General features: G+C 34.0%; 1 protein-coding gene and 1 long non-coding RNA gene across 3 annotated transcripts in view; one reads left to right on the top strand and one right to left on the bottom strand.

Annotated features, from left to right (window-relative positions):
- The window catches only part of LOC130219432 (uncharacterized), a 40049-nt gene that overhangs the window by 5320 nt on the left and 22512 nt on the right, over positions 1-12217 (bottom strand). The window lies entirely within an intron of this gene.
- The window catches only part of cmasb (cytidine monophosphate N-acetylneuraminic acid synthetase b), a 30400-nt gene that overhangs the window by 7477 nt on the left and 10706 nt on the right, over positions 1-12217 (top strand). Inside the window, exons 7-8 of one of the 2 annotated variants that reach the window (XR_008836060.1) lie at positions 2216-2381; positions 3686-4492. Coding sequence is in view for 1 of the 2 variants with exons in the window: in XM_056451839.1 (XP_056307814.1) it covers positions 2216-2381; positions 3686-3900 (381 nt within the window). In the remaining variant the exon portion in view is untranslated. Of the gene's footprint in view, positions 1-2215; positions 2382-3685; positions 5802-12217 lie in introns of those variants that run through there. The other variant, XM_056451839.1, reaches the window with a different exon arrangement.

Below are 12217 nucleotides of genomic sequence, written 5' to 3'. Positions count from 1 at the left end.
AATGCACAATCACAAAATTAATGGTAAAATAAATGTATTCAAATTGAACAGTTTTAAAGACTGGTTAGACGCACCATTGAACTACAGGAAAAAACTAACAAACATCTTAGGGCTGATTTATACTTTCCATGTTGCTCTTGTAGTTGTAATTCTGCAAATTACATTTGGACTAGTGAAATAAAGACCTACAACAGCACGAAAACCAAGCAACAACAACAAACAAGAATTTAAATGAGCAAAGACGTGAATGGCTTCGAGAAAATGTTTTTAAAAATTGACTCGTTGAGTTTTTTTTTTACCCCCCAAAAATGTCATCATGTTGGGGAAATCATACATAATTGGATCATACATTTATAGCCACTTCCCCATTTTCTATTTATTTCTTTTATTTATTTTTGGGGGTAATTCTGTTCCACATAACACTTGTGGCAAATATTTAGATGCTGCAGAGAGAAATTATTGAGGATCGGATGATATTTGACTCGTCCCAAATCTCTCCTCATCAAATCCACTATTTGGTGCACTAGGAAGTGAGCGAATTGACGTGCTTGGTAAAAATGACCCCTTTTTTCAGCTTTTATGTCACAATGTTTACATTTGTACATACATCTTCATGATTTTACAGTATAGATTTGATATTTAGCTTGTACAGTGGTTAAATTAAAAAAAGAAAAAAAGTTTTTGAAAAAAAGGATTTTGTTAAGCATGAAAAGGGGTGAATTACTTTGAGCAAGCACTGATTTTACAAAAAAATTGTTTTTTTTTACTAAAAAAAAATGTCATTGAGTTGGTAAAAAAACACAAATATACAGTACAGTTACAATTTTTAACCACTTCTCCATTTTTATTTTATTGCTTAATATTTTCTTTTCCACCCGTAACACTTGTGGCAGGCATTCAGATGCTGTGGAAATATTTTTGACTGGGCTGAAATCCCTCCTCATACACTATGTAGTGCACTAGGAAGTGACCACAAACTATTTTTTGAACTTTGTCACAATGTTTGCATTTGATTTTACATGATAGATATTTATATTTAGCTTGAACAGCGGTTTATTTTATTTACAATTTCCCCCCAAAAAAACATCATTATGTTGGTACAAACACCACAATCATACAGCACACTATCACACAATTAATGATCACCTCAAATTTTTTTATTATTACTTAATATTTCCACTTTTTAATGTGTTTTTTTACCTTGTAACACTTGTGGCAGGCATTCAGATGCTGTGAAAAGATTTTTGGTCTAAAATCCCTCATCATGCACTATGTAGTGCACTAGGAAGTGTGCAAATTGACTTGTTTGGTCAAAATGACAATAAACTATTTATGTAGATTTTAATTTTCAGCATTTATGTCACAATGTTTCTATATGTGCATAAAATGTTTTGATTTTTACATTATTGATTTGTTCATTTAGCTTTATTAGTGTTTAATTTTTTTTTTTATAGCTTGTTTCCCCCCAAAATATCAATCGATTTTTTTTTTTTGTTTGTTTGTTTTTTTTTTGCATGTAAAGAGAATTTGAGCGAGCATTTTACAAAAAAATACCTGAGTTTTTTTTAATCTACAAAAAAGTAATTTAGTTGGTAAAAAAAAAAAAACATGCCTTGATCACAAAGTTTTTTGATATTTGACTCATCACAAATCTCTATTCATACACTATGTAGTGCACTAGGAAGTGTGCAAATTGAAGTGTTTGGTAAAAATGACCACAAACTATTTATGTAGATTTTCTTTTTCAGCGTTTGCAGTACGTCACAATGTTTCCACATGTGCATTAAATGTTTTGATTTACATTATTAATTTGTTAATTTAGCTTTAACAGTGGTTTAATTTTTTTTTTCAATTCCCAGAAATGTCCTTTTTTTTGCTCGAAGAGAGGTGAATTTGAGCCAACACAGATTTTCTGAAGTTTCTTTACCCCCAAAATGTAATTTTGTTGGTTAAAAAACATGCGTTGATCACTATTTATAACCACTTCCCCATTTTTATTTTTATCTTTGCTTAATATTTATCATTTAAGCATTTATTTTCCACCTTGTAACACTTGTGTTGTTCCCGGACAAAAATGACCGGTCAACGAAAATGAAGATTTATAAAAATAAAGGGAGAATAAACACAGTATAAGCACAATTGATTTGATCGCTCTGAAATGGCTCCCTACTCCCTATATAGTAGCTTAGTAGTGAGTGAATGGTGTTGTGTGCAGGTGATCCTCATCTCCAGTGCGAACGAGTCTCTGTCCAGAGGAGTCTTAGAGAAGGTTTCTCAGAGAGCCGGCTGTGGCCTGAGCTTCACTGAGCAGAGGAACGCTCTGGATTTGCAGAAGCTGATGGACAAGAGGAAACTGTGCTGGGCCCAAGTGGCCTTCATGGGTGAGCAAGACGAACAGCGATACATGCTTTAAAAATATAAAGATATTTCAGGGTTTTAGGTCCTTTCAAATGCTTATGAAAATTATTGTGCCCCTATATAATTGTGTTTGTTCTTTTTTTGTTAAGCATTTATACAAAATATGAAAAAGTAATATCTATTATTAAAAAAATATGCTTTGTTTGAAAATAAAATATAAATATATATAGACTTAAAATATATAGACGTCAACTGTATATAGCAAGTAAAGTATAATTAAATATATATATATATATATACAGTTGAAGTCAGAATTATTAGCCCCCCTTTGATTTTTTTTCTTTCTTTTTTAAATATTTCCTAAATTATGTTTAACAGAGCAAGGAAATTCTCACAGTATGTCTGATAATATTTTTTCTTCTGGAGAAAGTCTTATTTGTTTTATTTCGGCCAGAATAAAAGCAGTTTTTAATTTTTTATGAACTCTTTTAAGGTCAAAATTATTAGCCTGTCTACAGAACAAACCATCGTTATACAATAATCTAACCTAACCTAGGTTATACAATAATACCCCAACCTGCCTAGTTAACCTAGTTAAGCCTTTAAATGTCACTTTAAGCTGTATAGAAGTGTCTTAAAACATCTAGTCAAATATTATTTACTGTCATCATGTCAAAGATAAAATAAATCAGTTATTAAAACTATTATATTTAGAAATATGTTGAAAACATCTCTCGGTTAAACAGAAATTGGGGAAAAAAAATAGACAGGGGGGCTAATAATTCTGACTTCAACAGTGTGTATATGTATATACATAAACATATATCTATATGTTAACTTTTATTTTGACTCTTATCATGTTTACACACATTTTTTTACCGTCATTTGACACTAAAATACATGAGAAAGTCCAATCGAGTGATTAGATTAGCCCAAATTAGATGTGCTGATGTTCTGTAGTTCCAAAAGACCCATTAACATGCGTATCATTTCAATATAAATCAAACATTTTCAAAGGCTCCTGGATAAACTTCAATATAGAGCTGTGTTTCCCAACCTTGTTCCTGAAAGCACACCAACAGTTCACATTTTCACATTTTCTAATCAAACACACCTGAATCAACTCATCAGAACATTAGAAGAGACTGGAAAACCTGAAATGAATGGGTCAGATAAGGGAGACATTCAAAACATGTACTGTTGGTGTGCCTCCATGAACAGGGTTGGGAAATACTGACCTAGAGCATTTTACATTGTTTTATATCATTGATTTTCAATAAATGTGTTAAATAAACCAGGTTTTTAAGTGTGTTTTCCCCCCTCGCAGGCTCAGAGTCAGAAGATGTGGAGATCATGTCTCAGGCCGGACTGAACGGCGTCCCGTCTGACGCCCCGGTGGCTGAACTGATCGCAGCGAAATATACGTGTCAGAGAGCCGGTGGACAGGGAGCCGTTCGAGAATTTGCTGAATATATACTGAGCATGAAGAGAAAGAGCTCACGAGAAGAAAACCATGAGCGCATCGACAGGCACAACTTCTAGTTTCATAAAACTGCCTTTGTTTGATCTCTTTATATACAGTTGATGTCAAATTTTTCTTTCTTTTTTAAATATTTCCCAAATGATGTTTAACAGAGCAAGGAATTTTTCACAGTATTTCCTATAATATTTTTTCTTCTAGAAAAGGTCTTATTTGTTTTTTTTCGGCTATAATAAAAGCAGTTTTTAAATTTTTTAAAGCCATTTTAAGGTCAATATTATTAGCCCCTTTAAGCTATATTTGTTTTTGATTGTCTATAGAACAAACCATCGTTATACAATGACTTGCTTAATTACTCTAACCTAGTTAAGCCTTTAAATGTCACTTTAAGCTGAAAAGAGTATCTTGAAAAATATCCAGTAAGATAATATGTACTGTCATCATGGCAAAGATAAAATAAATCAGTTATTAATGGGTTATTAAGACTATTATGTTTAGAAATGTGCTGAAAAAACCTTCTCTCTGTTGAACAGAAATTGGGGGGAAATATACAGAGGGGCTGATAATTCTGACTTCAACTGTATCTAACCTTTCCTTCCAGATGCAATATTGATTCACTTATTGACTTAAAGGCGTCCACTGAAGATGAACTGGGTAAAAAATTAACTAATAATTCTCTCCTGTTTAGCAGATTATGTTACACTGTACAAAAACCTTGCTGGCTTCAAATTTTGGTAACACTTTAGGTCACAATTCATGACATCAACTACTGGCTTATTACCTGCCTATTGTTAAGATATTAACTGTTCGTTACTAGTTATAAACTACTGTATAATTTACTCTGCAACCCCAATCCTACCCACAACCTAAACCCAACATCTACCTTACTAACTAAGCTAGTATTGTTAGTTAAGTTTGTTAATACCATGAATCGTGACCTAAAGTGTTACTCAATTTTTTAGTTGAATCAAATCAACTTTTCTAGTCATCTCAACTTACATCAGTCATACTGACGGAGTATAAATAACTTAAAACATCAGGGTATATGCTGAGCTAGTGTGTTTGCCATACTGATAAACTTCCAGTGACCGGTTATTCTGAGTTTTTTTTTCGATTTTATACGGTTCCTTTTACAGCAATGATGTTATATTGTAATTCAAATACAATCAGTTAAATAAACTTTGGCATTCATTTAGTTGCTCAAGCGTAAAACGAGACAAAAAGCCGTTTACTCACACGCGCCCGTCAGAATCGGCAGGCTAGCGCAGAAGCTCCATTGAATATACTGGGGTAAAATAAATGCTCATATTATAAAGACATGGCGGGGAAAAATGTTATTTAATGCAGTGCTTCTTGTACAATCTGAGACCCACTTTATATCAGATATCACTCAGCCAGTGGAGATCGCTCATTTTTAAAGAAAACAGACCTTAAACGCGCCGATTTTGCATTAGCATACAATTCACCGGAAACGATTAACCCAGGTTACTGGCAAATTAAAAGTCCTATTAGCATGCTTCGGCATATACCCCATTAGTTGAAACCTGATTAACTTATTAAAACCAGTTAAAGCAACATAAAAATATTAAAATTATTTTATTTAATTTTTTTAGCAGTACACTAAAAAATCCTGGTTGCCTTAAGATTTTAAGCTGAATCAAATTAACCTTATGAGTCCATTAAACTTATATTATGTTAAACTGACCTAAAACAGCTTGCATAACTTCTAAAATTAAGTTAGAACATGATTGAGTTAGTTCAATAAGTTACAATGAACTAAAAACATATGCTGTCAGGACTAATCATCATGTAATTTCCTGTAAGATCATGTCATTTTTTACAGTGTAGGAATATTATATTAGAAATTGCACTGTTGAGTTTAGACATGCAAATGAGACATTTTTTAATTAAATATGCACTGATTTCCAGCACAAAAATCTAATTAAAGGCCGGTATATCTAAATATATATATTTTTTTTCTGACATACTAGTCAAAATGCTTACAGTGGGGCTATTTTAGAAATGTTTTTCATTACTTATATCTCTGAAAATACTGCAAACAGACAGAATGTTTTTATAGTATTTAATGTTTGAAAATGAATATTTTTTTATCCATTTCTCAGTGAATATAATCAATAATTCTGGTGCATTTAAGCAAAACAGTTTTATTAAACAGATATATACATTAAAATAAGAGTTTGGTCACCTAACATCTTTAGGAGTTGAAAGAGAATAGATTTTGAAAAATTACAAACTAAAAAACTAAATTTTTTATTTTTCTCTTGATTTCCCCCCCCCCCCCCCCCCTCCCTTTATAAACATGTTAATTCTTATTTTTGGACTGTGATTTTCAGATTTTTTTTGTTACATTAGTTTTGGCTTTGGTACTGACTAAACTAATATATATGCACAAATATGTCATTGTAAAGCATCCATAGGATAATGGTGAGGGGTATTTATGCTGAACACTGTATAATTATTCAATTCAATTCAATTTACCTTTATTTGTATAGCGCTTATACAATGTAGATTGTGTCAAAGCAGCTTCACATAAAAGGTCACAGTAAATAGGAACAGTGTAGTTCAGTTTGTAGTGTTTAAGTTCAGTTCAGTGTGGTTTAATAATCACTACTGAGAGTCCAAATACTGAAGAGCAAATCCAACGATGCGCAGCTCTACAGATCCTGAACCATGCAAGCTAGTGGCGACAGCAGAGAGGGAAAAAAAACTTCACTAAAGGCGGAAGTGAAGAAAAAAAACCTTGAGAGAAACCAGACTCAGTTGGGCATGACCATTTTAATTTCTCCGCTGGCCAAACGTCTTGTGCAGAGCTGTAGTCTCAGTGGCGGAGGCTGGAAGCTGACAATTAGACAAATTATGGATGAAAAAGTCATTCTGTACAAAAAGGGGTGTGTAGTTTAATGTGTAAATGTTGATGAAATGAAGATTTATGGCTAGTTTTTAGAAAACATCATATAAAATATGTAGTGGATGTTTTTCTGAATGGATGAATGGATTTTCTGTCTATACTTAAAAAACAAAGCCAAAAAGCTGTTTTTTCCAGCAGTGTGTCTGCTTCGTGTTTAATCTGATCGTATCGCAAGGCAAGATTATTTATATAGCACATTTCATACACAATGGTAATTCAAATGGTAGCACATTGTCCCCACAATGAAACATCTTCATTTCAATGTTATCAAGGACCTGCAGTTTTTACCTTGAATTCATTTCGGTTTAAGATCAGGAGTGAAAATATTTTGCAAGCCAAATGAAGTCATGCAAGAGACAACCCAAAACTCTTCCATGACATCAAAACATGTATTTATTTTATTTAATTTGCATGTGTGTGTGCTTTAACTTGTATTTTTTTAATTCTAGCTTTTAAGATCGTTTTGGCTGCATTAACATTTTGTCATAAAGGGTGCATTTATTATTGGAGTTTACATCTTTGCTTTCATTTGCATGTTTTAGAGTACAAAAAAAAAACAGTTACACTGACGAGCTGAAGGAGAAATATCTCCCTATTGAAACATTCGTACAAACTGACTTAATTGAAATACAAATGGCACAACTTTTGATTTAATAGGCCTTAATTTTGTTGCCAAGTCTTTCATTTTCTTTATTAGGTTTGAGCAAGTTTTGTTTTCTGCAAGTCAAAATATATAAGAATAACACCATGTACATCATATTGGACATCAGTAATCGAATTAATTGCCTTAATCTGAGACAATAACATGATTAAGGTGTTGCTTTTTGAATGCTCCTTTCATGATCTCGTTTTACATGTTACAGCACATAATTCGATTAACGTCGTTGCGTCACCACTCTAGCCATGTTTCCTCAGGAGTTTCTTGTAATTTCGTGCGTTTCATTTTTCATTTGTCGACTTTCACTGCAGTCTGGCACTTTCACTTTCATTCAGGAACATTTCATGCATGCCCCCGTGACAAACAAAATGTTGGATGTGCGGATGAACTGCTGAAACAGTCTTGTTTTAATGGAATTTGATACCGCACACCGACTGGGAGGGAAAAAAAAGCCTGCAGTTCCCACTGTGTGTGTGTCTGTGGTCCTTTACTGACTCAATAGGTACAGAGAATAGTGTCAAACAGCCGTGTGTTTATGAAATATACTGTCGCAAAATGAGGCAAAAATCATTCGGTAATAGTTTGATTGCGGTGTTACTTCAATAATGCGGCTAAAATCAGCATACTCCACATGTCTTAATTTGATTTCTGTTCAGTTCAATTATGACCTTAATTGGATTAAATTAATCAAAAATCTCTGTTTACTTCTCTTTATCAGAGTATTGTCTTAATTGTATTAAAATCGGATTATTGGTGTCCATGTAAACGTACTCAATGTGGGTGTACGGTTTTATCAATATCAGATATTGAGTTGTGTTCATATTTAAAGAAATGTATAAGCTGTTTGGCATTGCTATAATCCCAAAAAACAAAACAAAAAACCCTGAATCAGCATACGTTCATTGAAAATAAAACAGCGGTGTTTTATAAACACTGTAATATATAAGAATGACAATGTGGGTGTACTGTTTTATCAATATCGGAATATATCATCAAATTCAAAGCTCTGATGTTTGCTTACAAAGCGACCTCTGGCTTTGCTCCTTCTTATCTGCTCTCACTTCTGCAGATGTATGTGCCCTCCAGAAACTTGCGTTCTGTGAATGAACGTCGCCTCGTGGTTCCATCCCTAAGAGGGAAGAAATCACTTTCCCGAACTCTCGCATTCAATCTGCCCAGTTGGTGGAATGAACTCCCTAACTACATCAGAACAGCAGAGTCACTTGCTGTCTTCAAGAAACGACTAAAAACTCAACTATTTAGTCTCCACTTTCCTTCCTAATCTGTAACTGCCTCTCTGGCTATACCACTAGCTGTACTCTCTCTCTCTCAAAAAAAAAAACTTACATTACTAATGCTTTGCTTCTTAGACTTTTACACACCTGAAACTTGTCTATAGCACTTGTTCACTGCTGCTCTTATAGTTGTGTAAATTGCTTCCTTGTCCTCATTTGTAAGTCGCTTTGGATAAAAGCGTCTGCTAAATGACTAAATGTAAATGTAAATTAGAACATTATAACATGAATATATTATAACATTTTTGTGCCTATTTGAAGAAATTGATTTGCAGTTTGACATCCCCCTCCCCAAAAAATTATCTACACATCTTAAATATTTGGAAAATAATACATTTTTATTTAATTGAAAAATAAGTGTTTTTTCTAAACAAATCGGTGAAGTTGGCACCTCATAAAAATAAATGTCACACTTTATTTTGATGGTCCGTTTGTTGAATTAATTTAGGCTGCATCTACATGCCAACTAATTCTCATTAGATTATAAGTAGACTGTTAGGTTGGGGTTAGGGTTAGTACAAGTTGACATGTACTTGCAAAGTTTCTTATGTCTGTTGAAGGAGCAGCATCAACAGATATTATCAGGGTTCATACGGTCATGGAAAACTTGGAATTTTGACATGGCATTTTCCAGGCCTTGAGAAGTTTTAGAAAAACAGAAAAACCCACAAAGTTTTGGAAAGGTCATGGAAATTAGTTTAACAAATATCTGTATACTTGAGTTAGGGCTGCGCGATATAAAAAAAATTTGACATTACCGTATTTTGTATTTCTGTGATGCATATTGCAATGTGAATACAATTTAGCCAATTAATTTAACAGGTTTATGTGGATTGATTGGGGGAATTTTGTAGAGGAGTGAATCTCGAATAATATAGAACAAATAAATTACAAGCAGAGATCAATAAAATATATAGTAAAGATAAAAGTGAATTAGTTTTCAGGTATTGACTATTCAGGTGCAGATATTGAATAATCAACACTGCACAGTCTTCATTGTATATTATTTAATCTTTATTAAAGTTACAAAAATGTCTTGTGGCCGTATGTTTTAAACTGTGAAATATTGAAATGTTTACAGTCACAGGCCTTAAAGGGACAGTTTACTCAAAGATTAAAATGTGCTCACGATTTACTCACACTTCACTTGTTTCAGTAGTATAGGAGTTATTCAATTATATTCTTTTTGTGTTCATTTAAAGAAAAAAACCAAGTGAAGTGTGTAATGAAAGTTTAGGTGAACTATCTCTTTAAAAATGCATGCAGATGATAAACCTTTACTCCACTATGACTAAACTCTAGAATAATATAATAAGAAAATATCAGTTTGCAACATCAAGCAGCGTAACGAGCAGTTTTTAACGTCTAAACATTAATGGATGTGAATGAGACCGGAAGTCTCGAGCCAAAAAGATGGCTGCACCCGCTCGTCGGCTAAGAATAAGGTGAATAATAACCTTGGATAAAAACATCACGGTTTCATGGTATCACGGTATTGTGATTACGGCTCTAAAATATATAGTTTTTAAATGTTTGTGTAAAAAACAAAACTTTTCCCCTTGGAAAACAATATATTTTATTATTTTGAAAGATTTCTAATATTTTGTAGTAGTAAACATGTCAGGCTAAATAAATCAAATGAATCATTGACTTCTGCTGTCTTCATTTGTTTCAGAAACACTGATTTCTTTACCATTTAAAACGGCGTCTTTGGATATCTTTTCTGCTTGAGATAAAACGTAAATAAAAAAATCTTACACATACCTTAGAAACGGAATTACTGAAAATTTGGCGGTTTTAAAACCTAGACTTTTCCAAACCGCGGTATACCTTGAAAACGGTTATCCTTCCATGGCTAGCCCAGTGTACACATTTTTGGATTGTGATCTTAAAGGGCACATAGTTTACCTCTTTTTTATGATTTAATATTAATATTATGGTTCTTCTGAGTGTGCCAGTTTAGGTTCAGTTTAAAACACAATTCAGATTTTTTTATTATAATGTGTTAAAAAGTGTCATGTTGGGGGCGTGTCCACAGTTCACTGATTTATGGGTGTGTTGCTTCACATGTAGATTACTTTCGGCTTCCCTGCCCAACGTAACAAGGGGTGGAGCCATGAGCTCACCCACTCTGTGTTTGGGCAGACTGAGAGAAGGAGCAGGAGTGAGAGGATCACCATTCAGTCATACGTGTACGACTCAGACACAGACCAAGCAGAGAGTACAAAATCATTTGTGTCTTTGTATAGTTTTACAGCCAACTGTGTGCTAGTTTCAAGTGCCGAGCTCGTACACAGAAACTAATAACCACGCACACTGAATTAACTTTAACTGAGGCACCGGATGCGCCGCTCAAAGCCGCGGCACGGCACACCAGACACTCTCTGTGGCGCGGCAGAGACATGAAGTGTCCCGAATCGTCGCGCCAGTGTGTGTACCCTGATAGAAACCTATGTTTAGAATTCTAAAACGCATGGCACAGCGTCAGGTACAGCAGCACCTAGATAAGATCACAGGGAGCTTCTGTGATCGCGAGAAATGCAAACGGCTGAAGTATAAGGTAGACTCAATGAGAAGTACACATGTTTGCAAACCTACCTAAAGATACAACCAATAATTCCGATTAGAGTGATAATGTGGAGAATATTGATCTTGTGTTGAGCCCAATGAGCCTTACATCTAAAAATAGAGCAAGGGTGTTCCTTTAGTGATATCGCTTCGACTCACGCTGAAAATGGCGGACGTGAATCAACAAACTGAGGATATGATGATGCGCCTGTCAATCAATATTGGTGGGCGGGGGGACCGCTCTCCTACGTAAAGTTGCGGTCGGTCTGACGGTCTGAAAACCGCTCTAATTGCTCCACCGTTTTTTATGTTGTTAAATTGAAAAAAAGCACTGGGTGTGTTTATATCACCCCCAATATGACAGTCTATACACCATACATGCACATATGGCTGTCCAAACAGCTTGAAAAGTAAATTTTTACCATACACTGAAAAAAATATTCAAAGATGATTCCTTGGATTTACTCAATTTCTTTACGTTGAGTGGTTGTAAACAATTTATTTGGGCTGAATTTAAACAAACAAATTAAGTTGAACATTAGTACATTTAATTTGTTTGTTTAAATGCAACACAAATAAATTGTTTGCAACAATTTTGCATGCAACACTTTTTTCAGTGTAGGTGCCCTTTAAGTTATTACTTCCAATTTTGGCCTTTGGTACTGACTAATCTAATGTATGTGCTCAAACATATTGTAAAGCATCCAAAAGTATTAATATAAACGAGAGATCTGTAAATGGTCTGGGTGTCACATCAATAAACCAGTAAAAGAGGAAGTAACTGTTGGTAGTTGGCTTGTTCTCCAATTCTTTAAGAGGTGTTGTGCTTAATGTGACGCGCTATTTGAAACGCTTTTATTTTTAATTACAGTATGTGTGTGCTTCGTTTACTCACTATAAACAACAGCCAAGCCAAGCTACTGTATGGG

This window comes from Danio aesculapii, chromosome 25 (genome assembly GCF_903798145.1).
Source record: "Danio aesculapii chromosome 25, fDanAes4.1, whole genome shotgun sequence".
In the NCBI taxonomy this organism is placed as follows: Eukaryota; Metazoa; Chordata; class Actinopteri; order Cypriniformes; family Danionidae; genus Danio; species Danio aesculapii.
Note: the sequence above shows the minus strand (reverse complement) of the source record. Positions and strands in the feature narration are given on the sequence as shown.